Here is a 27,868-nt window from a genome sequence, read left to right as displayed (position 1 = left end):
ACATGTCAGTGCAAAGCCTGGTGTCCAGTGAGGCACGGGGCTGGCTGGCAGAGGGAGTGCTATGGTGCAGCTTTCCAGCTTGACTTGGATGGATGTGGGAGGCAGTGTTGACAGGGAGACATGCTGTTGTGGTGGGTGACTGCAAAGAGCAGCAGTTGTCACTGGCAGGGTCTCTATTCTCATGCAAAGCAGGGGACGAGGGTGGCAGAGAGGCTGGGTTTTCAGGCAGAAAACCTATATACCCCACAACACTGCATAGGTTCAATATTTTTAGCATCCTCTGCTTTCTGGTTTCCCACCTTCTGTTTTGCTTTGGCTTTTGGGCTGTTATTAAAGGGAGCTCCCTTCTTGCTGAAATGGCTGGAGGAGCTGGATCAGTGTTAGGGAGGACAGCTGCCTCCCCTGTGTGCAAGTCAGAGGGTTGGGAGGGAAAGGATCGCTGCCCTGGCACAGAGAGCAAAACATGGACTCTCCTTCCTTGTCTCTGTCTCTTGATTTGCGTTGCTAAGTAGTCACGGTGATGCTGAGTGACAGAAAATGAATTCTTACATGCCAAATATCAGCCATATGTTGAGGCCACAGGATAAAAGGATCATTGTTTTTTTCCTTTACTTCAATAATGTAAAGAAATACCTGGGTGCACTGAGAAGCAGAGGTTGCACTGAGATGTGTGACAGTGCAAGGCGCCTGCTTAGGGGGGGACTTGTGTAGTGGGGACCTCAGTGTGTGACAAGTCTGTGCAGCGTGGTCTGAAACCAGGAGCAAGTGCCCAGCATGGCAGGGGAAGGGGGGCGAGCCCTGCAAGAGAGAGGCTGCAGCCATCCCGTGCATGCCTTGGTAGAACAGAAAGGAAAATTTCTGCCTGCATGTGTGTGGGTGTGCACCCATCTATGGGCAGGGCGCAGCGAGGCGTCCTGAGCGGGCATGTCAGTGGCCAGGGAGAGGGTGTGCATGGTGAGTGGTGCTCATGTTGAGGAGGGTACCAGCCCGACGGGACCGCTGGGATGCAGGCACGCACCTGGTGTGAGAACGAGGTGGTGGAGTTCAGAGTACCCAGCAGTCAGGGGGAGCTGTAGAAGAGGAGCCAAAATACCTGCTGAGACTCCTGTGCCACCCCCAAGGATGGTTTAGGACCCCTGGCAGTCCCGCAGGGCTCGTGTGCAGGCCAGGGGCCAAAAGCTGTGCCAGGGACAGAAAATAAGAGTGAGAAAGGAAATGGGGAGGCTGTGCCCATGGCTGGGGTGTCTGTAGCACACACAGGCACTTTGGTGCCATGGAGCATGGGGGATGCTCTGGTGGTGCTGCCCAGCTGGGACCCCCTCCTGCAGGGCTGGTGGCACACAGGATGATGAGGACTCTCTTCTTTTGTCTTTCAGCCCATCCACTGGGAATATTTCTGTGGTGAAAGAGATTGTGGACAAACTGCTGAAGGGCTATGACGTCCGCCTCAGGCCTGACTTTGGAGGTATGGTGATGGCCGGTTGCGGGGAGCAGAGCACGGGGGCCATCACGTGTCTGTGCTGCCGGCTCGGCTGCTCGCAACACGCACTGACCTCGTGAAACGCTCCCACCTGACTTCTCTCCCCACCGCTGTTTGCTAGCCCCATCTCCTTCTTGCCTTCTCCCTCACATTTCTTTCTTGCCTCCTGGTTTCCCTCCTCCTGTCATCAGCTCCTCTCCTCCTGCCAAAACCAATTTCTGCAGACAGCTGGGGGTTGTCGATGGTGTGATGTTTCTGGAGACATTTTGCTGGGACAGAGACACTCCGTTTTTCCTCTACTCCAAACTTTCCTCCATTTGGACAACAGGTCACCCTCCTCCTCTTCTGCTCCCAATGCCAGATTTTTTACCTCTTTTCCCTGCAGAGGGTTGGGGTGTCTGTTGGCAGGGCTGTTGGTCGGTCTGCCAGGCTGCCCTCTCAGCAACAATATGGGATAAAATATTCTGTGGGGAACTGGTGGCCTCGCTGCTTATTCAGTAGGAGATGCAATTCCTCTCTTGTGTCCTGTGAGTAAAAAGGAGAATGGGAAGAGCCTTCTCTTTGTTGTCCTGGTGGAGATGAAACGTGAAATAATCCTTGGGTACTGTTGTACTCCAGGGTACAGCTGAGGTCCATTTATTTGTTGGAGAGGAACAGGCGGTGGAGAAGAACAGCTGACCACAAGGGGAGGGGGATGTGGAGGACTTCTGTTTTCAGCCTGCTGAGCTTGGCTGTTTTCAGTCTTTTCTGGGCAATGCTATTTCTTCCTCATGAGGAGATGTGTGGGATTGGGGGATCTTCAGCCTGCAGGAGGACAGGAACCACATTAAGATGTCCTTCTCTAGATGACTGCTGCGAAGCAGATTCATGCTTGTGCTGTTGAGGGGGAGAGATGCCAGCTCCAAGTCCATGGTGATACAAGGGAGGTGTTTTCTCCCAAAGGGCCTGATCCGGAGTTCCTTGAAGCTGGGGGTGGAGGAATGTGCCCACTGATTTTATCAGGTTTTGAAGTCACCTCAGTGTATTCCAGTTTCCCATGACCCCATGAATGAATCTGTCTCTCCCTGAAACTTCTGGTTTCCCTGCACCTCCCCCAAACCTGCCGCCCTCCACTCACTGCCCCTTACCCTTTGGCACAGACTGCCTTCCCTCCCCACGCACACCATCCTCACCACCCTTGCCACCACACCCTCCTCCAGGGTGGAGCAGGGGCTTTCAGGCAGCAGCACAAAGTGCTGCTTGGCCCTGGCCCCATAGAGGACTGTGGGGTGGAAAATATGATCATCCCTCCATAGTGCACAAGGGGCATCTGGGAGGTCAATTCAGTGCAGTGGGGAACGCTTCAGGGAGGCTTGCAGCGCTCTGCGAGGAAGCAGGGGTTTCCCCTTTCCCTTCTCTCCTTTGAACATGGGATTTGATTTAAAGGCTCTGTCTGGGAAACAGCAAATATTGCTGTTAGCTGACCAGCCCCAATCACAGGAATTGGTGCAGTCACATTTTATGAGGGGGAGAACTGCAGATATGACATAAAAACTGCAAGAAAACCATCTTGTAAGCCATTGAGATGATTATGATACAGTAAAACAGTAGGTGATCTGGCTTCACAGAGGCACAGAGCAGAGGGGTGCAGCAGGGAGCTGTGGGGCTGGAGGTCCAGCAGCCCAGGTCCATTTCACAACCTGTGTTCTCTGATGCCAGGTCTCCAGGGCATCCTACCGTCCCCCAAGGACACGGACTACCCCTTCCTTCAGGCTGGGCAAGGCGGCATGGGGCTTGGTGCAGGTGGTGTTCCTGACCCTGCCAGGTCTGTGTGGTGCACGGGCTGGGCTTGGCAGGCACTGTGTCCTTCCTGACTGTAAAATGGATGTTTTTGGGCAACCATTGCATTTCATTTGATTTCACTCTGAATTCCCAAAGTGTAAACTGCTTTTTCCCCTCATTCAAGCAGAGAAAGAGAAAGATGATGGTAAGCCTTTCACCCTTTCTTGTCCTTCTCTCTGCTTCTGAGTGCAAAGTCCTGGCTGGCAGTACCTTTGGTGCTCAGTGTGCAGGGATGCCCTAACTCTCAGCATGTCTGGCCCCCTCCCCCTGAGGATAAGCTTATCTGGACAAAATTTCCGCTGCAGCATTTGCAGATGAAGGAAGGGTAGGCTGAGGCATGAGTCTGAAAGCTGGAGATCATTAGCATTACCAGCCCAGGGGAAAGGGGTGGAAGTTTCCTTGCACCACTGCTGTCCCCAGAGCTCACCAGTTCTCTGAGATTTCGTGGCAAATCCATTCCTAGGAGAAATCCAGTGGGATCACACCAGGATGCATCTAACCCTTTGTGGCTTCTAGTTCATCTGCAGCCCTGCTGTGGAGAGGGTGAAGTTCCCCCCAATAAATTGTGCACAGCTGGAAAAGGCACACTTTGGGCAAAGTCCTGGAAGATGTGTGTATGCAGACCTGCCATCTCTCAGGGATGCGTGGGACTGGACTGAACCCCAGTCCCAGCACCCTGAGGACTGGGCTGTTCTCTAGAACACTGCCCTGCAGCCCCTCTCATGTTCCACTTGGACTGTCCTGCCACCGGGCTGCCTTCCAGCTGGGCAAGATGGGTGTTAGCCATCTCTGTTGGGGGAGACACTCACTCTTCAACCACTTGTGCTCTCGCCCAGGGAAAATCAGTCAGGGTGCACTGCAAATGTCCAAGACAGCATCTTGGAGGGGTGGCAGGTCCTGCTTAGAACCATCTGCCCCAGAGGAACAGCATGGGGCTGTCTTGGAGCTGGCCCAGCAGTGACCGAGGGGTCTGGCTGGACAGGCAGCTTCCTGCAGGAGGAGTGGACAGGACTGGAGCAAAACAGCTACCGCTCAGTTTCCTCTAAGCCAGGCTGAGCTGCTCCAGAGAACAGCTCTACAACCCAGAGCCCTCAGCCCTCTGCAGCTCAAGGATGAGGGCACCGGGGGCAGGAAGATCAGATCAGCCGGTGCTGGGCACCCTGGAGGTACATGCAGAGAAAGACCTTTCCCAGACAGATTACCATGTTAGAAATGCAACCCACAAAAGCGATAAACCAGGCTGCCCCCCATTCCTTCCTTCTCTGCTCTTTCCCTGCTCACTCTCCCCATCTCTTCCTCCTACAGGAGCGTTGTTTCCTTCTTGCCATCCTTCCCCACATCAGTGCCTGGTGGCAATCATCCCTGCACCGTCCCCCACCCGCTCATCCCTGTGGGCAGGGTACCACCTCTGCATCCTGGCACTCCTCCATGTACCCACAGTTGCTGTCCACAGAGCGGGAGGGAGCTGGGGACCTTTGGGTGTAGAGGCACTGGAAGAGCGTGTATTTCTTTATACCATTTGTACTCCTTGCCATGGTGAGGCAGATCTCGCACTTCTCAAGCTTTCTTAAGAGAGTCAGTGCTTCCATGGCACAGCAGACCCAGGCTGCCCTCCTCATCCCAGCACCCCCACTGTCCCCAGGATGTGGTGCTTCAATGGCTCCAAATGCAACTCACAGCTCCCCAGTCCTCTTTTTTGAGAGAGAAAGAGAACTCCAACTAATGCCAAAAGGAGGACAGGCCTGCTGGGGATTGCAGTTCACTTTTTAATTTTGAGATGCCTCGTTAGCTCTGGGCCAAGCTGAGTGGCTGAGAAGCGTCAGCCACTCACTCTCCTCCCCTATCCTCCCCCACCCCCTTGGAAACCCATTAGGCCGATGAGCAGGTCGGCTCTCAGGGGTGGTGCTGTGGCAATGAGTGTGACGTGCTCATCTGGGGAGCTGGGCTGAATGGGGGGACACACGGGAGAAAGGGGGAAAGTTGGAGCCATGTGGAAGTGACAGAAAAATGTGGGAGCCATCCCACCCCAACTCCAGAAAGCAATCCTGGCTCAGTGGGGACAACCCAAGGGGGTCAGGCACCAGGTGAGGTGGTGTGGAGGGGTGGCATTGAAGGGCCAGCAGGTATATCAGTCCTTGGGGTGCAGATGATAAACCCTTCCAGCCTGGGGAGCCCTGGACAGTCCCCTCTTACTTCTCAGCCACAGTCCCCCAAGCCCTAGAGTAGCACACCAGGTTGGAGAGATGTGGGACAGTGGCAGGGTGGGACACGTAGGGACCACAAAGCCCAGTTTTCATGGGCTGAGCAAGGATATGGCCTGGGAGTGAAAGTGCAGGGGGTCATTGCAAAGTGGGTCTAAGGGTTTAGCCAGGATTGTGGTGGGGATCTGGAACAGCCTTGGAGGAGGGATCTGCAGGATAGGAAGAAGATCCAGCCAGGGCTCTTGGTCTGCTGAAGAGGGAGATCTTGGTACTGCAAGATCAGCAATGATGCAGAGCAAGGTCTTTTGGTAGCGTGTGCTAGGAAGCCTGCTCAGCTCTGGGGGATGAGGGCAGCATATCTGACAGGGACATCAAATTGCAGGTGGGTGTCATCCAGCTGGCCCTGGCCTGGGGGGTGGACAGTACGGGGGGCAATATTTGGTGGGTATGTTGCAAGCCAGATCACAGTAAGGCAAGCAGGATGCTCATGATTTAGGACTGGATGAGCAGGGGATGCTGCAGATCAGGTCTGGGAAGCATTGCAGGGCCACGGGTGGGGGAGAGAGGGAGCTTTCAGAGTAGCACCCTGGATCTTGTAAGTGCTCTTAGGCACTCGCTTTCAGAAGCATTAGTTCTATAGGAGGAAAAAAAAAAAAAAACCGAAAGAAAAAAGAGAAAGCAAACGAAGACTGTATTGCCCCAGGGTAGAGAAAGCAATGAAGGAATGGCAGGAGGATCCCACTTGCACTCAGTGACTCAGCTGCTCTCTGCTGGTGCAACATTTCCAGCCCAAAACTTTGCAAGAGTTTCAAGCAGATGGCTCTGCTTCCCAGGAGCGGATGGAAGTGGGACCCTTTATGGTTTCCTAGCATCATTTAGAGATCTTGTTAGCCAAAAACAAGATGAGGGTGTTCTCTGCTCCTTGTCCCCAGCCCACCTAGAATGCAGGGTTCCTAGTGTTTCTCCTGGGTGGTATGTACAGTGTCTGAAAATGCCTGGGAAGCCCTCAGGATTACACAGTAAACCCTGTGTTTCCACGCCTGTGGATCCAGCAGCTTTCCCTGCCCCATTTTTAATTCAAACTTCCCTAAGGAGAATTAGCACTTAGGGGGTCTTGGATTGAAATGAGCCTGTGTCCAGCTCCTCATCTGCTCTGCGGCATGGACCTGGCTTCCCAGCTCTCATCACCCTCGCCCAGTCTCACCCCTCTCCTTTGACACCCAAACTCCCCCTTAGCTGCAATATCTTGGCCTCCCTCCTTTCTCTCCCCTGCCCCTCTTGCCCTCAGCCCCTCTCTGCTCCATCACACCTGCACCCTCTTGGGGACCCAGCCCGCTCCCACATCCTGCTTGTTCCCCAGTGCTTCTTCTTCAAAGACCACTCCAAATTCAGTGGACCTGGGAATTAAATCCTCAGCCCTTCCCTGCATAACAGCATTGCTTAAAACACAGAATTGTAAAAATAAATGATTGCTGATGCATAAAGTGTTGCAGTGAAGCATCGCCAGTAGTTCAGGGCTCCGAAACTGGCAGGCTGAGCGGCTGCTTTGGCTGGCACGAATGCAGCAGGAGGCGGAGGGGGGGCCTGAGCCCTGGCCCACCATCCCTGTGCGGCTGGGAACAGCTGGTCTTAGTGGTCCTGTCCTGGAAGGAATGGCAATTTGGCTTGTTATGTAGTCAAGACTGGTGATATCACACATTGTTAAGACTTGCTGAAAATATCCCTATTTCCCACTGCGTATAAGGTTCAGCCACAGTGGATGTGTTTTTTCCATGCAGCTAGCTTGCTTTGACTTTTCGAATGGGAGGGGGGAAATTTTAGGCAAAATGATTCAGACATTTCTGAGAACAAGCCAAGGCACATATGTGCTGGGTTTTTTTTCTCCTAAAATGTTGGGGGGTGAAACTGGCAGCACCTCCAGCAGGGCTGGACCAAGTGCATGTTTAGCAGGCAGGTGCCCGGGGCTGCCAGTGACCCAGCTGGCACAAGCACTGTGGGCCCACCATCTCCGGTGCTGGTGCAACATCCCAGAGTGATGGTGCTGCTGCAGGAGGGCCAGGGTGTGGGGCTGGGAAGGGGGAAGCCCAGCGGGGAGGGCAGGCACTGGTCCTGGGCTACCTGTCCTGGGGCCAGTAGGAGCTGCAAATGTGCCTTTCTGGGGCTTAGTCCTCGGCTCTCCAGCTCTCTTCCTCTCCACTTCTGTGGCAAAAATCTTTAAATCTCAGAGCAGCCAGATTGAATTTCCCCTACGCCTCTGAGATGCCTTGAGCCAACTCCTTTGCACACTTTGGGGCAGGGAATTGAGACTTAGCAGGAAGGCACTCCTCCCACCAGGGCCATCTCCTTCACTGTCTGCAGAAGTTGCCCAAAGCTGGACACAGGGTTAACCTGAAATGCTGCACTTCACAGAGCCTTACTGCAGTGGGAAATATCACCCTTCCTTCCTTACAACCTGGCAGGGCAGACGAGCAGCTCTGGATTTGAAAGCAGAGGTGAGAATATGGATCACATTGCGTAAAGGAGTAAATTGAGGGAGGCAGGAGCTGTCTGGAGAAGTCTGCAAACCCCAGTGTCACCTGGGGCCAAAGAAAAGGTGGATATGCCACCAGGGCTGCCAGTAGTCCCACTTGCCTTCCTGAGGAAAGGGTGTTAAGAAAAGGATGTTCTTGGTCAGTAAAACTGACTGCAGCTGTGCAGCCTTTACTTCCTCGCCCATTTACGTGACTTCTGGCTCCAGACCATGGGTCACATCCTCTCTAGGGCTAATCCAGAAGGAAGATGACAACCTCCTGCTGTTGTGTCTTACTTCATTAACTGAAGTGGCAGGAAATGAAAGGATCCAGTCCTTCTTGGGACATATGTGGATGTTAACACATTGCCACATGATGGAATTTCTATTTTTTTCACTTTGCTCTTTTTATAGGAAATACATGCTGTGAAAAGCACTTTGAGGCTGTAAAGTCAGACACTCAGGACTCCAGGAAAGCCAGAACTGGGGTCTCTCCCTGAATCTATATTTGGTCCCCTTGTGAGGGTGCATCAGGAGGCAAGGTCCAACAGTTTCTTCCTCCTGAACACCTCTACAGAGCACACAAGAGATACCATTTACACATGGAGCTGATCTTTCTTCCCTTCATTCAAGAGGCTGGGAGCATGATGGTGGGGACTAGCTGAGGTGGTCACGGCAGGTGATTAGGACAGGTTGAGCCAGACTGGAGTGACATGCATATGTGATGTAAAGCCTGGGACTGAGCAGGCAAAGACCATCTTGGACTCATGCTTTCTTGACTGCTCTGTATTCAGACCTGCTCACAACACAGAATTAGTTGTTTTTATAACTGTTGTCAAGCACACTGGTACAGCACATTCACAGATCCCCTCTGAGGAGTCAAAGGTATCCCGTGCTGTTGGGTGCCCAGCCAAAACATCTGATTTTCCAGAATACCTAGTGGCATTGTAGTCAACACACTGCATGTTTGAAGCACAACTCCTATTGACTTCAGCCACAGCTGTAAGTGCTCAGCCCCAGTGCCCCGAGAGAGAGACATGCAGAGTTCATGAAAACCTGTGAGGTTTAGGTGACTTGCATAAGAAAGTGCACATAGGAACCCCTGTGACACATCCAGTCCTGGAGAACAGGACTCAGCTACACAAACATCTTCTTTCCTTTCCTGGAGGCGTCCCTCTCACTCACTACATGGCTATCAGCTTCTTCAGCAAATCAGGCAGGGACCCCACAGTCAGGGCTGTCCTCCAGTATATAATCCTGCATCATCCTTAGAGTAAATCCATCCTCTGTCAAACAAGAAAAAGGAATGAACAAGGATCCTGTGGAACTGCCTCCATAACATCCATTCAGCAGTGGGCATCCTTCTACTTAACTTTCATCCATTTTGTTTTCTCATGCATTTTTTTTGAGTGCAATAATATTTTAGAATATGAGACCAGTCCCTTCCTCCAATGTGATAGAGCTTGTGAAGTTCTTGCTGGATGTTGAACATATTTGTGCCTTCATCTGTGGCCCCACAAGATCCTTATTATCCTCTTTCAGAGACACGAAGCTCTGACACAGCAGTGGAGGGAGTTTTGGGTGGTGTGACAGAGACAGCAATAAAGATGAGTTCCCCCGAGTCTCAGCCCAGAGTCAAACTGGACTTGGGTTTCTGAGCAATCTGTGTGCCTGCCCTAGAGCTGTGCTTGGCAGTACCAAGCATTGTTTTCTGGATTTGGTATCTGGTGGAGGACATGAAGTCTTGCTGTCATCCATTAAGCCAGTATAGTTTCACAGGAACTGGAGAAGATGTTGATTCTCATGTTTGTGCCAAAGCCCATGTTGGATAATTGCATCCAGTTGCCCTTCCTTCCTTTTCACCCTTGGCTGGTGCAGTCTTTCCCTGCAGCTCCGCTCAGCCCCTGACACAGCCGCTTTCCAGCGCTGCTGGAGCTAGTCCACCATAGTGCACCGTGGCTAGCAAGGCGTAGTGCACCGTGGCTAGAGAGGAGCTCTGCGCTATCTCTCTAAAAGAAAGATGTCATCATCATTTTAAAAAAGCATTTATTCAATGAATTTTGCCTCTTTTCTTAGTCATAGATTTCTTGTGACTGAATACAATTCAGTCAAGTTATTGATTAGTAGAATAATTCCAATACTTCTTAATTAATTAACTGATTAAAAGCAGATTGTTGTTTATAGCCAGTCTGGAGGATGTCTTCCATCTCACCTGGACCCATCTCCCTCCTTGACTAACATCTACATAACACCATTTCTGAGATTATTCCTGCTGGTAAACTTGCCTTCGAGGGACTGCCATTAAAAGCAAAATGTAAAAAGAGTGTAAAACCCATTAGTACAAGTCCTTTTGATTACTCAAAATATATTCCCACAGCCCTAGAGCTGTTCATCAGAGCAGCTTTACATATCTGCATTGTTCATTTCGTAAGACTCCCAATATTCCAGTCAGGCAGAAAAATGTTTTTAACCCACGTAGCACAAAATATAAAAGCCAAGGAATATGCTGTAGTTTTACTGCTACATGAAAGACAGATTGTCTGTGCATGTCACTTTTCTCACCTATGTCTGGTTCAAAGAAAAAAAGTTGGAGGCTACTAAAGTGTCAGGCTGAACTGATGTAAGATGGTTCTTCAGCAGTTGTGACAGCATTTGGTGTGGAAGTCTGTAAGATCCATTCTTGCAGATAGCCCTTGGTGGGGTTTGTTAAGTGTCTATTTATATCTTGATATTTCATGTGAAATATAATGCACTTGTTAAAACATGACCAGAAACATGGACAAGACAAATGATGTGCTTAATGATGGCATAAAGCCCATTAAAGGAATTCACATCACATATATGAGAAAGAGAAATCTTAGACGGTGCAGCCCTATAGCACAAACAGATTGGTCAAATAAACAGGTATTCTGGAGGTCTTGTGATTGATCCGATTCCTGTTAAATGGAAAGAAACAAAGCTCTTCTCAGTCAGCCCTTCCTCCCAGGCTGTAGGAGCACTGCTGTTTGCTTTGAGCAGGGTATGAATTTCAGACTGGTTTGGGGAACACTGACCATGCAGTTCCTATAGGCTGGTCTTCTGGTTTTGGCATTTATCCTTGGTTCTGTGTCAGAGCTAAAAACTCATTTTCTTCTCTGATCTTCCCCCCCCTCCCCTTCCTGTTTCTCCTGCTCCTTGCATTCCCGCAGGAATAGTGCTATTAAGTAATTGTGCACTTATTGATGTCTGTGCTTGTGACAGGGGTTAGCCTCAGCCAAACCTACCACAGCTTGAATTTCCCTCCCCAGACCTCAGGACCTCTTAGTTCAAGTCTGGGATGGCTCTGAGTACAGTTATAGTTGGAAAAGAACCTCTGTAAAAATTGCATCTTGTTGTTCCATATTTATTCTCCCTCAGTGGTTTCCATGTCAAATTTGCTCTGTTTACCAGTCAAAACAAGATATTTCTACCTGCCAGCTCTGCCAGCTCAGCCTGGGCTCTGGAAATCAAGCTGTGCTCTCTCTGCTCTGGACATCATCACCAGCCAAAAAGGATTCTCGAGTCAGGGCTGAGCTGGATGTGATTGTGATTATGCACAAATATAATTTGCTCTCAGGTAGTATTACGGGCTCTGTGTGACATAGCAGCAAGGCTCCTGTGCTGTACAAACACTGACTAACAAATCTTCCCCACTACCTGTGGGATGATGGGCCACCGCTAGGTCCATTTTACATTTAAGGGACGCAAGAGGGGGCAGCTTGTTGGGGATGACACAGAAAACCTGTGGCAGCACAAGGAATAGCACTGAGAAGTTCTGCTTCTTGCTATTGCTCTTTATTCATGAGAACAGACCTGAGTGCCTTCAGTGGTCATCACACCATGACCTTTCCTTCAACTGCAGTAGCCTGTGAAATTCCCAAAGGGAACAGGCATGTAGGCCCACTTCTTGCTGCAGAGAAATGGAAGTGGTATAGCCATAGGAAAGGCTGTCACATGCAATGGGCATTAATTTTGTTCACAAATAGTTCCCCTTCTGGTGGATGGAGCAGGAAGGCATTCCCCACCATCCTTTTCAGAAAAAAATGAAGTTCTGAAAATTTGATCATTGGCTGAATATTTCAAAAAGTTTTATGTGGCAGATAATATAGTCACTGTGTATGATTATGTCATATAGTAGAAAAAGTGGGAAGGGTGTCCTGGCTATTGCACTAGTTCCAAACTTTACTCTCCTTGTGCTTCGGTAATGAATCTCACTACAGGTTGTCAGCAAGAAGGGACATCAGAGCCTTCCCTGTCCCAGTGCAAGACTCCGCTCTCTAAGCTCGCGGGGTCATTTCAGCCAATAAAAGCTGTGGTAGGCTAGGCTTTTATCTGGGCTAGGCTTTTATCTGCTACGCAGACCAACCCTTACCAAGAGCAATGACCCAGAAGTAGTATGCCTTACTTGGTTTCTATGACAGTTTATCATCCCATGCTTGCATTTTGGACTAAGGCTGATCAGTTAGCTAAGAAGTGAGAACACCAACTGCCCCTTCCTCTTCCACAGGTTGTAACGGCAGCTGCGCCTCAGAACCAGGATGGGTTTTCTGATCAGGACATCTTTCCAAACACAGCTTCTCAGCTACCAGGCAGCTTCCTGGTGTTCTCGCTCTTCTCTTACTTATTTGCCACAGCAAGAAAATCCACCTGCAGGCTTCTTTCTTTAAGGAGCTTTGTGTTAGTGAGACAACAGCAGATGAATCCTCCAGGTTGGGGGACACTTGTGCCTTGGGAAAGGCCAGGTTTGGTGGCTGCACCGGGCAGTTCAACAGGGAATGCATAAAGAAGGGGGCTCCCCATTGCAGGTGGCAAAGCTCTGGGTGTGACATCAGAGGCTGTCACACCAGGAGAAGAGGCCACCCAGGTTATAGGTGGGAGCTTACTGGTGGGACATTGTCACCTGAAGAAGGAAACCTCCTCCAGCTGGGGAGAAGGTCTGCAGGAAAGCCCAGTCTGCTGGCCTCTGGGCAAGGGTCTCAGCTTGGTAGGTGTTTTTTGGAAGTGAGGGAGAGGGTAGGCTATGAGCTGAATTTTTCTTCTTATCCTCCTCCCATAGCAAAAATAGAACAGTCATCACAAGTTCCCCTATGTGTTTTTCTTACCTATTACACACTAGCTCCTTGCTAGTATTTGAAGCTAGAGGAAAAAAAATTGATGAATACTCAAGTTAATAATGCGTGATTATTATGTTGATGAATTGCTGAAGATGAATATATATGTAAAAGCTCTGCAAGATTCGCTCATCCATGCATCCTGAGTGAAAGCAATTATTTTGGTGAACAAATGGCAGTTAGTTCTATCTCTTAATAAGAGGTGCTGGGGTAAAAGGTAACCTGGTAACTTTTGTCCTGCTGAATTTCCAGGACACTTTTGCAAATCGATCATTACTAAAATGATGGAAACCCCAGTGCAGGGGTCAGTCTTTCAAAAGTGACCAACAGACAAACTTGAATTCTTCTTCCAACAAAACTCTTGCAATTCGTAGTCATCACTGAAGTTTGTAAGATTTTCTCTGTCTTGAGACTGTGGAGAAAAAGCAGAACAACCTGAACAAGGCACATCCTTGTAATCCCATGTATAGCATTTGGAAAAGGGGAGGCTTGTTTGTGTGTGTGCTTTGCTTCTCATGATTTCTAACTCAGACTCATTACTTTAATGTGAATGTCATGATATTTTCAGGCCTGACTCACTCCTTTTTTTCAATACTTGCACTGTAAATTGTCCTGACTGTTACTGAGCATAAACCTTGGGCACTGTGTGACCCCAAAGCTTTGCCTCCAAGCTGAGCCAAAGGGCCACATGCCCTTCATAGGGTAAGGAAAAGACCAGGTGCACAGTATGGGGAGGTGGTGATGGGAGGCTTCTGAAGACAACATTAACAAAAGCCCTAATAGCAGGCTGTATCGGGAAGGATAAGGTGGGTGCCAGGAAAGCACTATATCTCCACAACAGACTTGACAGACCTAACAAGAAAGGAGTGACCTTCTCTCCCTTGGAGACCCCAGCCATTGACTTTGTGCTGTGTTGGGGGATGAAGAACCATGTCCAGCACTCAAAAAATCCTCTCATGGAGGTATGGCAAGGGGTCCACAGCAGGGCTGTCCCCTGCTGCTCCTGGATGTCCCAGCCCTGATTTCTCTATTTGTGCAAGTCTGGCATGTCCTGACCTGGCCATCTTGTTTCTTTTCTTTTTTCCCTGCATGCTGTGCATGTCTGACTGGATTCAATCCAGGAGTTAGATGCTGTGGTATCCTTTAAAGACAAGAGTCCGTAAACAGTGATCAGGAGGTGCGACTAACTCATTAAAAATTGAAAACAGAGGGAAAAAAAGGAAAACACCTTCTTCTTGTCACTTTGATAAAAAAGACAAGTCCAGTTGTTCTTGTTACAAATACTTCCAAGACAGAGTAATGGTTTTGACATGAATGGAGAAGCTTGTGTTAACCCATTTAAATTAATTTGGTTTGGCTCATTTTCAGCTAAGGGGATTAGATGGCTCAGGATTTGGTAATGTGTGAGTGTTTTCCCAGACAGGTCACATACTCAAGTACAGGCCAGGTCTGCAGTTGTTTGGGGGATGATATTTCCAGTGCACATAAGAGAGAGGCTCCTCCACGTGGCAGGCGTTTATTGGTAATGTGCCAGAAAAGCCCACCACCAAAAAGGTGGGTCAGGACCTTTGTGCCCTGAGTGGGCAGATGAGAAGTGAGACAGACTGATGGGCAACATGGGAGAAATTTCCACAACTGCCAGCTGGTATGCAGGAAAATTTGCTAAATGGCCTCACATGTGTGCCACCCTGGCAGCCCCACCTGAGGTGGGTGGGGAGGATCCTGTGTCAGTCCCCAGCAAGTGCTGGGATGGGATGTCCCACAAATTGCACCACCTCTGCCACTGGGAGCTGTTTGGCTGTGGGTAGGAGGATGGTCCTGTGGTTTCCTCAGCTGCATTCCTACCTGCTGAATTACTCCAGGAGGGTCATGGTGCTGTGGGGGTCACTAGGGGTTCAGCCCTGCTTAAAATCTGTGTGTGTTTGTGGACCTTGCAGCACTGGAGCTTGTGCAGGAATGCAGCATTTTGTGTTGTAAAGCGTGTTTTCCAGGCTGTGAGGGAGACTTGGGAGTGGGTGTGCTCTGAGACTAAGCTGGTAAGCTGGAGATGAGGCAGGAGGGGGGCAGCTGCCTGTGCTGAGGCTTGTGGTGAGTCTGCTCTGGTGGAAAGCTGTAGGGATGTAATTAAATACCCTGCCCCTTTTGCACATTTACCTATGGGGTTCAAAATACTCAGTGTCTGTGTGCAATCCTTTCTGAAGATCTGCCCTCTTCTGTGTACCTTAAAAAGCAGGGTAGCAGGTGGTGGACTAGGAAATGAGGAGCAGCAGGGTGCCAAAGGCTTCTGAGCCTGCCCGAGCTGGGGCAGTGGTGGCTCTGGGAGTGCAGACAAGTGCCCAGGCTGGCTGTGAGGAGATGGAGCAAACATGAGCTCTGAGGGCCTGAGTAAAATCAAAGGGCTGGACTCCTCCCAAGTCTCCCACAGCTTCCCAGGTGGGCAGAGCTGTGGCCCACAGCTGCACTGGCAGGGTCCACAGGGGAGATGCACTTGCCTGCCAGGATCCTGACAGAGGTAGGAGGGAAGTCTTCTCAGGTGGACAAATGTGGGGGTGGCTGATCAGTGTGGGTCTGATGCTTCCCATTGCTGCTGGGGAAAAAATGCCTGGCTTGCGTCGATCTGCTGTCAGTCTACAATATATGCTTGCTCAGGAAGCCCTGTTGCCTTCCTGCTACTACTCTTGATGGTGAGTGAGAGCTGAAGGGATCTGGGATGCTCTATGCCTCTGCTTTTCCCAGGGTTAGCTCAGTGTAACCACAGGGAAATGCAGTGTTTCATAGCAGTGCCCTGCTCTGCAGGGAGGGATATAAAAGAAAACACAAAGTGTGTGCCCTACAGACTGCAAAGCCTGGTCTGTGTGGAGCTGGTCTGTGTGGGTGCCCTGGAGGACACAGGGAGGAATGTCCCTGGAGGGGGAGGGCAGGTAACCAATCCTTGCTCTAGCAGCACAGTGCACCAGGAGGTCAGGGCATTGTCTTCATCTCCTGATGGTCAGATCTGGATCTGCCTTCTGCAACCACCCTGCTCTGACAAATAAACTGATAGCTGGGGAAGCCCTGCAAAATAAACTGTCTGTGGTCTGAGCTGGGTGTTATCTACTTCAAGGGATGGGTGGTAGTTGGGAATTGGTTTTCCTGGTAAAGTCATTTGTTAAGAGTTGATTGCTTGGGACCCACTGGTGGTGCCAGGTTGATAATGATCAGGTCTGGTAAGGTGATGCAGTTGTGTATGTCTGTAAATGAGAGCAAATATGCAGTTTGATAAACCTGGGAACTTATTTTCCCCTTGTTTTGCTGCAACCTTACCAAGTGTGCATCACCCAGGCAAGAGACAATGCATATGGAAGGCTTTGGAAGACTATTTTCATCACTGAGGATGAAGCAGCTTTAAAATTCTGTCTCCTGAATATTGACCTAGGCCTCTCCCAAGAACAGATGGTATTCTGAGTAGTCAGTGATTTTTCTTAATGCTGAAAGCCCTGTGTGTGTGTACAGGTGCTTTGCTAAACTGAGTCCACCAGTAGTACAGATGCTGTAAAGGTTGGTGTCTACTCTCTTGCTCCATTTTTAAGCCTGTACATTTGAGACCTTGTTTTTATTCAGCTTGGGTAGCTGTCTACCAACATCTTTTAAAATCATCCTTGATTTAGCTTCCTCTGTAATCCTTCAATACCTCTGGGACAACCTTTACGCTGTTTTTGCAGCCGGTTCATTGTTCTCTCTCACTTCCAAATTTCCATGGGATATTTGCAATATCCCACTCTAATACCTACTAATCCATTAAAAATACCCATGAGATAGATTAGGTAATCCACTGTACCTCACAGATTGTGCTCTTTAGCTCTCTGCTTTCCTTAAAACAGTCACAGAATGAGTGCTACATCTGCATTGGGAAAGCATTGTTCCTCCAAAAGGATCCCTCAGCAGTGGCTCACAAGCAGGCCCAGCTTGCTTGAGAAAATCCTCTTTATCTATTCAGATCTACCGGGACAGCTTCATCTGATAACATGCTGGAAATGTGGCTGCCATTATCAAGGTTAACCTGTGTGTTTGCAAAGAGCATCACAGGATAGCAATACTTGAGTGGTCAGTTCTGCCTGCTCTGCAAGTGCTGTGTCTCTTGGCTCCTTGTTGAGGAATTGGCCTCATTGCTTGCTCGGAGGAAAGGCTGTCTCTTACTGAAGCTCTTGATTTGCTCAGTGTTTGGATATTTCAAAGGTCTGCTCAAAAGCTCTGCTATGGTTGTACCCTCCCTTAGATGTTCCATCAAACCTGTGTGCTGTCCTTGATATCACCATCTTGGTCAGAGCTTGCTCTAACTTTTCATTTCTCTTGGCAAGTCCCTAGTATTCCCCCTTCTTAAATGAACAGTGCAGACTCGGTCATCTGACTGGATGAAGTGAAAAGCCAGACTGCCGAGAGAGCAGAATGGTACAGGCTGGAAATCCTCATTAGCCTCCTTGTACAGGGTATTGCTGTATCTGGTCTGATGTGGATGAATGGGAAGCCTAGCAAGGTTAGGCACAGTCTTGTTCTGTGCGCAGGCTCAGCAGTTTAAAAAGTGCTGAGCGCTCCCTAAAGAAGTATGGTAAAACGCAGGAAACCTGTCAGGCAGAAGAAACTGTTTTCTGCCAGACCTACTTGGAGACTAGCTTCAATCTCCATGCAAATCAGTGGTGGCGGATACCCCTCCTGCCCCTGCAGAACAATGAGTCCATGGGGCAGTAGCAGGCATTGACAGCCCCAAATATTCTGGAGACCAGAGCCCTGTCTTTCAGCTCCAAAATACCATGCTTGCTTCATGTGGAAAAGATTCCTCAGCAGAAGCAAGTCCCTCATACTCCCTGTTCCCCCACACACAAGAGGGCAATGTCATATTTGCTGACTTGCCACGAGGCCATCTCTCTTTCTGATAGCGTATAACAGTGGCCAAAAGCATAATTTCATGGTATGCTTTGCTCTTTTTAAATTCAATGGATGTCATGGAGTGACCTGCTAAGAATAGGGGGAAAGCTTTGATATCAGCCTCTGCATGGGTTTGTTCCTGGCTGTTGTGCTGAGCCTGGCAAGCTTAGTGCACAGCATTGGCTGCGGGTGGGGGAGAGGTTATGGAAATAAGAGTAAAAAAAAAAAACCAACCCACAGGTGGAAAAAGGGTTGGAGTATGTTTAATGGGTATTTAAACCTAGATTTTGTTGGAAAAGTTTAAGTAGATTCTTAAGAGACCTTGCTGAACTTGGCACTTCTAGATGTCACTGCAAATCAGAGATGCTGGATGAAAGTGGTTCCCAAAACAATTCTGCTTTCATGATGGTCAACATTTCCTGCTCCTGAAGCAATGTTAACACTTACTGAGTTTGTGCTTGATGCTGTACCTAAGCTAAAAAGGAACAGGAGACTTAGTGCTGGGAAACTTCTTTGTGATTTGGCTTGTGTAGCCTGCTGGGATGGCATCTTTTAGACATTCTCCTATTAAGTGCTATAGCAGAGCCTCAGTCTTGATCTGTGAGCACAGCTATTATGCAGATAGCAATTTGTGACCTCCTCTTATAATCCTCCTATATGGTGAAAACCCAGGAGCATTTCCATTCTCACTGTCCTCGGGGTAGGTATAGACTCTTCCACAGTGAATTTGAGTGTCCTGGTAGTAGGCTGGCCTCTGAGTTATCTTTTGGGTGGGTTTAAAAAACTATGGCTCAGGGCTAATTAGTCTATCAGCTGAAAATTATTCAAGGGTATCTGTTTTGGGAGGGACAGAGTGGGATTTCTTAAGAGATTGTATGGTTGCATCCAGGCAGCAGCTCCTCAGCTAGTGACAAGCCTCATGCTGAATGTGACACCTTCTGCACCTCTGATTACCTGGGAGCTCTTGCCTCCTAACTAACCATGTCCATCAGCCCTTGTGTAACCGAGTCATCGCTGCACGTAGCAGTGACGTGGGTCATGGTTTTGAGTTGTAAACATAAAGCCAGGGTGCCCTGAGGTTCAGTGCTGTGAACAAGGCAGAGGCAGCAGCTTGGGCAAACCATTTTCTGCAGAAAGAGCAAGTAGATACTGAACAGTTCTCCCTTGTTCAGGAAAGCGGGGATAAGACTGAAGGAAAAAGTCCTGGGAGAGAAATTACAGTCTATGTGCTGGTCACACCTTTGGCAAGCCTGAGAATATCCTAACTGCTGATCCTGTTTGGTGTGTGGGGTCATTGAAAATGGAAGTAAGGCACCGCAGTCCCGTAGCTCCATATATCAGCAAACCTTGCCCTCTTTGTGCCTGCCTGTATCACCCTGCATTTGCAGAAACAGTTCTGCCAGCTAGTGCAGGGCAATCTTGTCTGGGACTTGCTGTTTCTGGGCTCTAGTGCCACTGCTGTCCTTTGACTTCTGGAGAGCTGGGAATGAGGAGCAGGGTTTTGTAGGGACTGAGGCTTCTTATGCCTGTGGGTATTTACCATTGCAGGGTAAGGCACAGACCTGTTCTATACATAGGTTTAGTGGCTGAAACCTCTAATTTTCTCTGGTTGGCTTTGTTTACTCAGCAGAAGACCTTAAAGTGACTTTCCTGCTGTTGTAGGGATCTCAGAGACTGGTGACGCCACAGGCAGGGTGCAAGCACGGAACGCTGGGGCTCATGCACAAAGCTGTCTTGAATAATCTTCCCTCTTGTCCAAAAGAGACAGTGCTGCACTCCCTCTTCCTGCATGTGTGATGCACTCTAATGGCAAGATCTAGGCTGCCCCTTTAACATCTCTAACCTCCTACACAAAATGAGGAGCTCCCAGGATGGGTGCAGTGAGTTGGGAGAGGCTTCTGTGGTTTTATGAGAATGCTGTACATGGGAGGTTGCTTTTTCTTTTCTCTGTACTGGTGGCATATCATCTTTGCTTCAGTGGCTGGTTTCTGGATACCATGCTTTAAAATAGAGATGTAGACAAATTGGCAAAAAGCCAGAGGAGAGCAGCACTAATTGTCAGAGCTTTAGAAAACATGACCTCTGAGGAGAGGTTGAAGAAATCAGGTGCATTTAATCTAGGCAAGCCAGTACTGGTGGGGGAGGGAGAGGGATGCAATGGTTTCTCAGTACATAAAAGCTGTTGTTAAGGAAGGATGATTAATTTATTCTTTTATTATCATTGGGGGGAAATGATGAGACAAAACTACCTTTATACTGCAGAGAAGGTTTAGTTTGGGTATTTAGGAAAAGTCTTCGGTGCAGTGAAATACAGGAAGAGATTGTCCAAGGGAGCTCTGGAATTTCTGACACTGGTGGTTTAAAGAAACTCCAGTCTGCTTCCATGAAAGATACGGGCTGTGCAGCCTCCCGAGATCTCTGTTTAGTGCCTTTGTTCCTGCTAAAGGATAGGTTTGAGGCTGACGCCTGTCCCTTAGCAACCACAAGCTTTGGCTCTGCCAGCATTGCCAAGTTCATGTGGTCAGAAATGCATGAACCAGACTCTTCAAAGCATTGGCTGTAGTTCATAAAAATGGCGTGGCTTCAGTGGATGATAATATAAAGTAAGCTCTGTTTATCTGTCCACTGTTTTTGAGTCTTTTTGGCTGTGTCTGTATTGTAGTTGGCGATCTGATGGCAGAGAAACCCAAGCTTGGTCTAGTCTAACTTTCTTGGGTAGAAGTGAAGAGAGGGCAGCTTGGACCTTAGTACAGGGCAGTTGCCCAAGTAAGCATGCACTGCCTGGAGACCTATTATACTGAATTTTGTGCTATGGTCTTTGCTGCTCTCCACAGCTGAGGTACCAGGCTGAGATCTGGAAGAGATGTCCTGATCCAGGCCTGCCTCTGGCTGTAGTGCAGGCAGATACAGGCTTGGAAACACAACTTTTCTTCTGCAGTCGTGCCATAGGAATTAATTCTGTAGCAACATGACTCTAGGTTCTGGGGCTTTTAAGCATTGTAAAATAAAATGTGAAAGTAATAACTGGTTGCTGGGAAAATATTGCAGATTAGCACAACTTGTTCTCTACCTTGACTGTTTTTATATTTGACAAGTATCACTTGCAGAAAAAGGACAGGTTTTATTATAACTCTTTTGTCTGCTTCCTTCTAACTTCCCGAGTATATTTTTCACAGGCATCAAACTACTTTCAGGACAAAATGTTGGTGATTTCTCCAGTGGTGGTGAGAAACAGGGATGTGTGAGGGTGCTGTTCACTCGTGAAAGTGGCAGAATTTCTCACACTCCCTCACTTGTGATCTTGCCTACAAATCTTTTCAGGGCATGAGCTTTTTCTTTAAGGGGAGAAGGTCTAGTTTTTTGCACCCATTGGCAAGGTACAGATAAAAGCATGGACCTTTACTACCAGGTTTGCTTCTTTTGCCTTGTCTCAGATCTACAAATGCAGAGTTCTGCCTTTTTGGACAAATTTACAGATGACGTTATCCCATATTTTAAATACCCTACTTTTGTATCCCTCTTGCCTGAAGCTATTAACGTTGGCAGAATTGATGTCCTTTGTTTATTTTGTGTACTACTTTCAGCCTGAATGTTGGACAGCAGACGGTCTAGTTTTTCACTGGGCTGCAGTAAGAGGTAGGGTGTGCTTTTCCTGTTGGCTGTGTACATGCTCTTGCACCCCTTTTCTGAGGAGACTGCAAGCCAATCTTCACAACAGGGATGGAGAAGGTGAAATGGGTTCCCTGTGATCAAGCTAAGAGAAAGTCCAGTAAAGGCAGGACTTTGCCCACCTTCATCTTTGGAATGTTTGTATGACAGTCACATGCTTCTGCCTGTGGGTTGATGGGCACACACCCCAGGGGTTGCAAGCAGGCAGTGGAGCCTCCCATTTGCAGTGATAGATGGGGTGTAGAGGTCTTGGCAGTGCCCAGAGTGGCCAAGAGGAACATTGCTGACTGCGCATGGGAGCTGGGTGCAGCTGAGCCCTGGCTGATGGGGAGCAGCGTGGCTGATCCAGCGTTCCTCTTGGAGCTGGGAGGTCTGGATCTTATCCACTGCTGACACTGAGTCACTGCATGACCTCAGGCGCTCAGATACCATGGTGATGAACACAGCACAAATGTCTAGACAGATTAGATTGGATAGACTCTGTATTTGACAAATATTTGTATATCACCACTATCAGTGCTCCCCTGCTATAACTACCCAGCCTGGTGGTTTCAGTGGGTCTCCTACACAGCAGTGGGGGGAAGGACCACTTTTTGCACTGAGGAGGGAGGGGATGCAACCACAGTGACACAAGTACTGGTGGTGACAGACTGGAAGCAAAGCAGGTAGTAGGGCAACTCTTGGAGAAAACAACGCTGCATGGCAGAAAGGCTCATGAGTCGGGAGCTGGCTTCTCCCCAGTTTTGCTGCAGCCCTGTGCATGGCCTCGTCTTTCCTCCTGTAGCCAATTAGTCTGTAAGATCCTCAGGGCAGCAGTGACTTCCTCCTCCTGCTATGGCTTCTATCACAAGGCCCTGATTTCAGGAAAAAAGACAAGCTACCAAAGTGAGACTTCCTTAAAAGCTTTCCTGTGCCACTGTCAGCCTCTGGCACAAGGGAGGATGCAGGAGAATTGGCTCTCCCCGGAGTGACTCTTGGTTATTTTCCCACCTGGTTCCCTTGTCAAAGATGAACGTAGCAGTACAGCAAAGATGTGGCTAGGAGTGTGCCTGTGTAGGGATTTTCAGAGGCTCTGCAAGGTCTCCTGAGCACCCCTGCCTCCGGCACCCCTGACAGCGAGCCAGGAGTGCTGGAGAAGAGCACTGCCTCTTTAAGGAGATTTACATAGCAGGGCCTAATTACAGTTGTTGATTCTGATGTTTTCAGTGTTGTTCATATTCCATTAAAGGATAATGCCGCTTAATTTGCAGCAGAGGGTCTTGGTTAACAGTACACCCAATCACAAGGCAGCCCTAATGACACTACTTCCCTACTTCTGGTAACACATAATTAAAAAATCACTTCATTTCCAGTTGTGTAGTTCTCCCCTCTCCCCCAATCTCCTAATTGCTTTCGAAGCCATTTCATGATTATCTGTAAATATTTCAGCACTTAGATCTACTAATGAGTCCATGGAAGAGTTAATACCTTGAGTGGCATAACTTCTTGCCATTCCCTTTCTAGTACTGCATTACAAGGAATCATCTTCCACCTTGCATGTGTGAGAAAAGGGGCTTTGCTTGTGGTGGGATTGGGTTTGTGCTCTGGCTGTGGGGATGACAGGAGAGGGGTAGCACTTAGAAACTCTATCTCAAGCTACAGGAGGGGTTTTGCTGATTTTAGTAGTGGATGTGTATCTCTGCAAATTATTTTATGTGGCTTAAATCCCACTGAAAGGGCTGTCCTGTTGCCTGGCTGTGGGAGTTGCTAGTCAGAGGGTCTTAGGTAGAACTGGGTATGCATCTGGATGCCCACACACCTGGAAGAATTGGCTGAAATGCCTGGTCTCTGCCCTGACTCTACAGGTTTGTGGGAAGTGGTAATACAGCTCTTGCTGCACTTGGGCAAGAAAGGGCAATAGGTCTGGCTGTGACTGTCCTTGTATGGTGTTTCTTCACAAGCTCATCTTGCATGCCGCAGTCAGTGGCTCTTACTGCCATATGAGGGTAGCTTGGTCACTGGGTAAGGGAATACCTGAATTTCCCAGCAAACTTGTGCACAGATGTCTACCACAGCTCCGTGGCTGCAGGCAAGAGGTTGTGGCATCACATGTGCCCTGATACCCATGGTAAAATGAGGAATCTGTTCTCTAATCCAAGTGCTGCTCTGCTCTGAAAAGCCATTATACAAATGCTGCTTTCTCACTTCATAGATCTGGTCCCTGTATTTGTCTGGTATCTTGGGTATTAAAATTCACTTGGGTTTTCAGACTGAGAACTCAGAGCTGACAGAGTGATGGAGGAGTGAGCTGGAGTATCTTTCCTGCCCATGTGTTGCATGGGCTTGATTGCTATGTTCTTTGGTCAATCAGTAACACCTTATGCAAGCCCACTGGGAGCCTACTGATGGTCTCTGAAGGCATTATTTGGAATAACCAGAGATAATTGTATAACTAGGGGGTAATTAACTTCCAGGAATTAAAGAACCAAGCTTAGGCTGCACTACTCCTAGGGGTGAGTCTGTAAGGCTAGGAGTTAGAGAAATCTACTCTAATCATTTGAGCACATGTGACTTGGAAATCCTTGATACTTGGGGAATGTGAGGCTGCTTCAAATCATATCCATGCATTTCTAGGAAATTCCTTAATATCAGATAAGACAGGAAGGCTTGAATTTGGTCCTAACCTGGTCCATTTGTGTTTCAGGTAACCCTGTCACAGTGGGAATGAGCATCCATATCTCCAGCATTGACCAGATTTCTGAAGTCAACATGGTAAGTTTGGAAACAAACAAAAAGCCTAATAAACTGTTCTTTCATTTTCTAGTTGAGATGTGCTTCCAAGACAATGGCTCCTTGGAGTCACCCGAGATCTCAGGGTACACTTCTGAAAAGCAGGGTAGTCACACCTCTGCCTCCTTCACCTCCTACTACATATCTTCCCTGGAGCTGGGAAGTTGTTGGAGGAAGAGTGACATTTGTCTGGTACCGAAGACGTATTTTTTTTTCTTTTGCTTTGCACACAGAATTTTGTGGGGTGATGGGAACTCCGATTTAAGACAGAATTCTTCCTCACTAAAGCATAAGGAATTCAAGGATGATTTCTCCTTGTGTAGTGTGATGAAAAAGAAAATCAAACACTTAACTGGGCTGTAGGAAATGAGGGTTATTTTTTTTCCAAATTTCTTTCTCAGCATACTGGTTTCAGTCTGAGCCTTGCTCCTTCCACCTCTGCTGAGTGGCCTGTGTCATTGGGACTGCCTGTCCGTTGTCCCCTCAGCCCAGTCCCAGGCTGAAACAATCCTGAACTCACTGAAACAACACTTGCAAGACAGGACTGGCATGTGGGACCTCTACCGCTGCTGGTGGTACTTGTGATGTGGTTGGACATGCTGAAAGACTGTAGTTCATTTCCTAATGTGGGGTAAATTCTAGTAGGGTTAGTGAGTGTCTATACCAGCATACTGAAGTATCCCCAGTGTTATCTGTGAACAGTTGGATGGAGGATGTCTGCTGGCATCTCTGGAGCTAGTGGCATCTTATCCAGAGTAGATTCTCATCCCTTATCCTTCTGTGCTGGTTGCACAGCCACCTCTCTGAGCCATTAATGCTTATGCCTTAAAAGAGTAGATGTGAGTTGTGTTTTTCAGTTGACACAAAGGCAGTGGTGGCTTTACAGTCAGCCTGTGCCTACCAAGTTGAAAAACAGTCAGTGGCTTTTCATGCTTGCTGGTGATAATTTGGCATTTCTTTGGAGATCTGTACTGGAAAGGTATGGCATCTAATGGAGATCTGGTTTTGGGTGGCATTGATAAACTGGAGCTTTTCATACCACTGAGAAGAAAAAATTTATCTGCTCAGGTAGCAATGGTTTGGGGTGAAATTTGTTAATTGTTTTGGTCATGGTTTGGGTACGCAACCAGGCCTGTGCTTTTTGTCTCTCAGAAGCCCTTAGCACCCAGCAGTGGACATGGATTGCGCCTATCATTGCCTAACCTTGCCTTCCTCCCTCCTGCCCAGAGGCTTTTCCTCCAAACACCTCTCCTTTCCAAGAGGCTGAGTAGAGTGGAAGGCTGGTAGGGATCTCCTGGCACCAGCTGTCCTGTTCCTTGGTTCCTGATGCATGCAGGAGAATCCTAGGCCGATTTGGAGCTCTTGCTGTTCAAGTCAATTAAAAGCTTGGTCTCCCAATGCTCCTGTCCTATTTATCTGTGTCTGGACTCCCCTGCCCTGTTTCTCTGGCCTACCAGCTATTCTGCTGTTGCATGGAGAGGAGGAGGGGAAGTGAGACAATCTGACTAGTCATTTTGGTTTCCAAACTCCTTGAAAATCCTGAATGCATATATTGATACGACCCAGGGTGAAGGGCCAACCATGAACCTTCAGGTTCTCATATGGAACAGTTTCTTTTGCAGACTCTCTGCTATCATCCCACCAATATTGTAATTATCTGCATGGCATGTTACACCTCAGTCTAGTAACAGTGACACTGGACAGTGTGTACAATTGGAAATTTAGGTACAGACCTATGTCCCCAGTGCATTGGGTAGCTGTGCTTGAGGTTAGGCTCAACTTAAATGGAGCCATCTGGCTCTTCTATCTTGCATGTCACGGCAGAGCTCAACTTTGGGTCATCTCCTCCCCCAGTCCTAACTTGGACCTGCATTTTCCTATGTGGTGAACCAGGTGTCACCTTCCTTGCTAGAGCCAGCATGAACAATTTGGTGTCTGGGCCTGTAGCTTAAGACCCCAGATTGCACAAACATAACTGGGGGAGAGTGAGGGATTTGGTTCTCAGCTTACCTGTAACAACTGCCCTGATCTTCCTCTGTAGACCTGAGGAGATAGCTGAGCACTGCAGAGGCTGGTTCAGGATGAACCTCCTGATGGAGATGTGTCTATGGACTATAAAGGCTGATCAAGTGCTGTGTCATACACCTGTTGTGAGCAGCTGTGGTGAGGCATGCTGTGTCCTAGGCCAGCAGCCATTCTCTTAGCAACACTTTTCAACCCTTGCCATATGAATGCGATGCTCTCTCCCCTCCAGTGAACACCTGCTTTCCTCTGCTGCAGGGTGCTTGGGGCTGGGGAGAAACAGCAACAATAATATCTGTAGGGTGCATGGGAGAGCAGGTTTCCTGGCATGGACTTTCATCCACATGCTGCTCTGGATCTTGCAGAATTTGGGCAGCACTATTGATGGACATTGAGTGTTTTGATGGTTGTGGCGTGGCTGTAATCAGGCTGGGCACCAGGCACTATCCATGCCCTGCTCCTGTTGATACTGCGAAGGCATGTCACTTCTGGGCTTTTGATTATCCCTCCTCGCTCTCTGTTTGACTTGACAAGCATAATCTCCTGTCCATCCTTCTTCTACATATGTTGGGTGGGTGGGGGAATAGGGGACAAAGTGGCTATATGTGAGAACCTACTCAAGATCAAGATCTATAAGCACCATGGTGAGGCAGCTTCAAACAGGGGTTAAAAAAATCAGAATAATCTTAAAGAATAAACATCTAGGGAGCAGAAGAGTTCTCATGTGATGTAAGTTTCCAAGCTGAAGGGATTTTATGTGCATCATTCTTCTGTGTGACAGATGCCCTGGGGAAAGGGCTATGTCTTACCCCTGCTCTGGACATGGATACTGGCAAGAAAAACAAGGCATTTTTTGGCATCATGTGTGATTGGGAAAGGGACTGTGCAATGAATAAATTAAAGGCACACAAGTGAAGCTGGGTTGCCATGGCAACCAAATAGCTTCTATTGTTCCACAAGGAGTGTTATTACTTACTGCCCCTTGTAGGATAATTAATTAATCCTCAGACATCCTTTTGGGAACAATGGCCCTGGTGCTGGGCAGGCTGAGGAGAGCCCCCAGCTCTCTCATGCCTTTCCCTGGAACTCTTGGTGTCTGCAGGCTGCATGATGGTGGGGAATAAGTGCTGCCAGTGACCAGCCATTGCATGATTCAAAAAGTTGTTTTCCACAAGAGTCCAGCTGGATGCAGTGCTGTGGAGGAATACAGCTCCACCCATGATCTAAGAAGCACTCCTTGCCTTCACTCCCATGGGAACTGTATTCCCAAAATGATGATGTGGTGACCTTTCAATCCTGGAGGCTACAGGGCTCTCTGCAAAGGCAACACAGTTATGTCTTCATGCTGGAAGTTCCCAGACACTCT

At 48.5% G+C, this 27,868-nt stretch overlaps 1 protein-coding gene across 2 annotated transcripts in view; it reads left to right on the top strand.

Annotated features, from left to right (window-relative positions):
- Positions 1 to 27,868, top strand: part of LOC104035998 (gamma-aminobutyric acid receptor subunit beta-4) — a 73,477-nt gene that overhangs the window by 2,800 nt on the left and 42,809 nt on the right. For both annotated transcript variants that reach the window (XM_009489459.2, XM_009489457.2), the window contains exons 2-3: positions 1,377 to 1,465; positions 24,395 to 24,462. In XM_009489459.2, the coding sequence (XP_009487734.1) occupies positions 1,377 to 1,465; positions 24,395 to 24,462 (157 nt within the window). The remainder of the gene's footprint in view (positions 1 to 1,376; positions 1,466 to 24,394; positions 24,463 to 27,868) is intronic.

Source organism: Pelecanus crispus, chromosome 13 (assembly GCF_030463565.1).
Source record: "Pelecanus crispus isolate bPelCri1 chromosome 13, bPelCri1.pri, whole genome shotgun sequence".
In the NCBI taxonomy this organism is placed as follows: domain Eukaryota; kingdom Metazoa; phylum Chordata; class Aves; order Pelecaniformes; family Pelecanidae; genus Pelecanus; species Pelecanus crispus.
The sequence above is the reverse complement of the archived record's forward strand: the minus strand, read 5'-3'. Positions and strand labels throughout refer to the sequence as shown.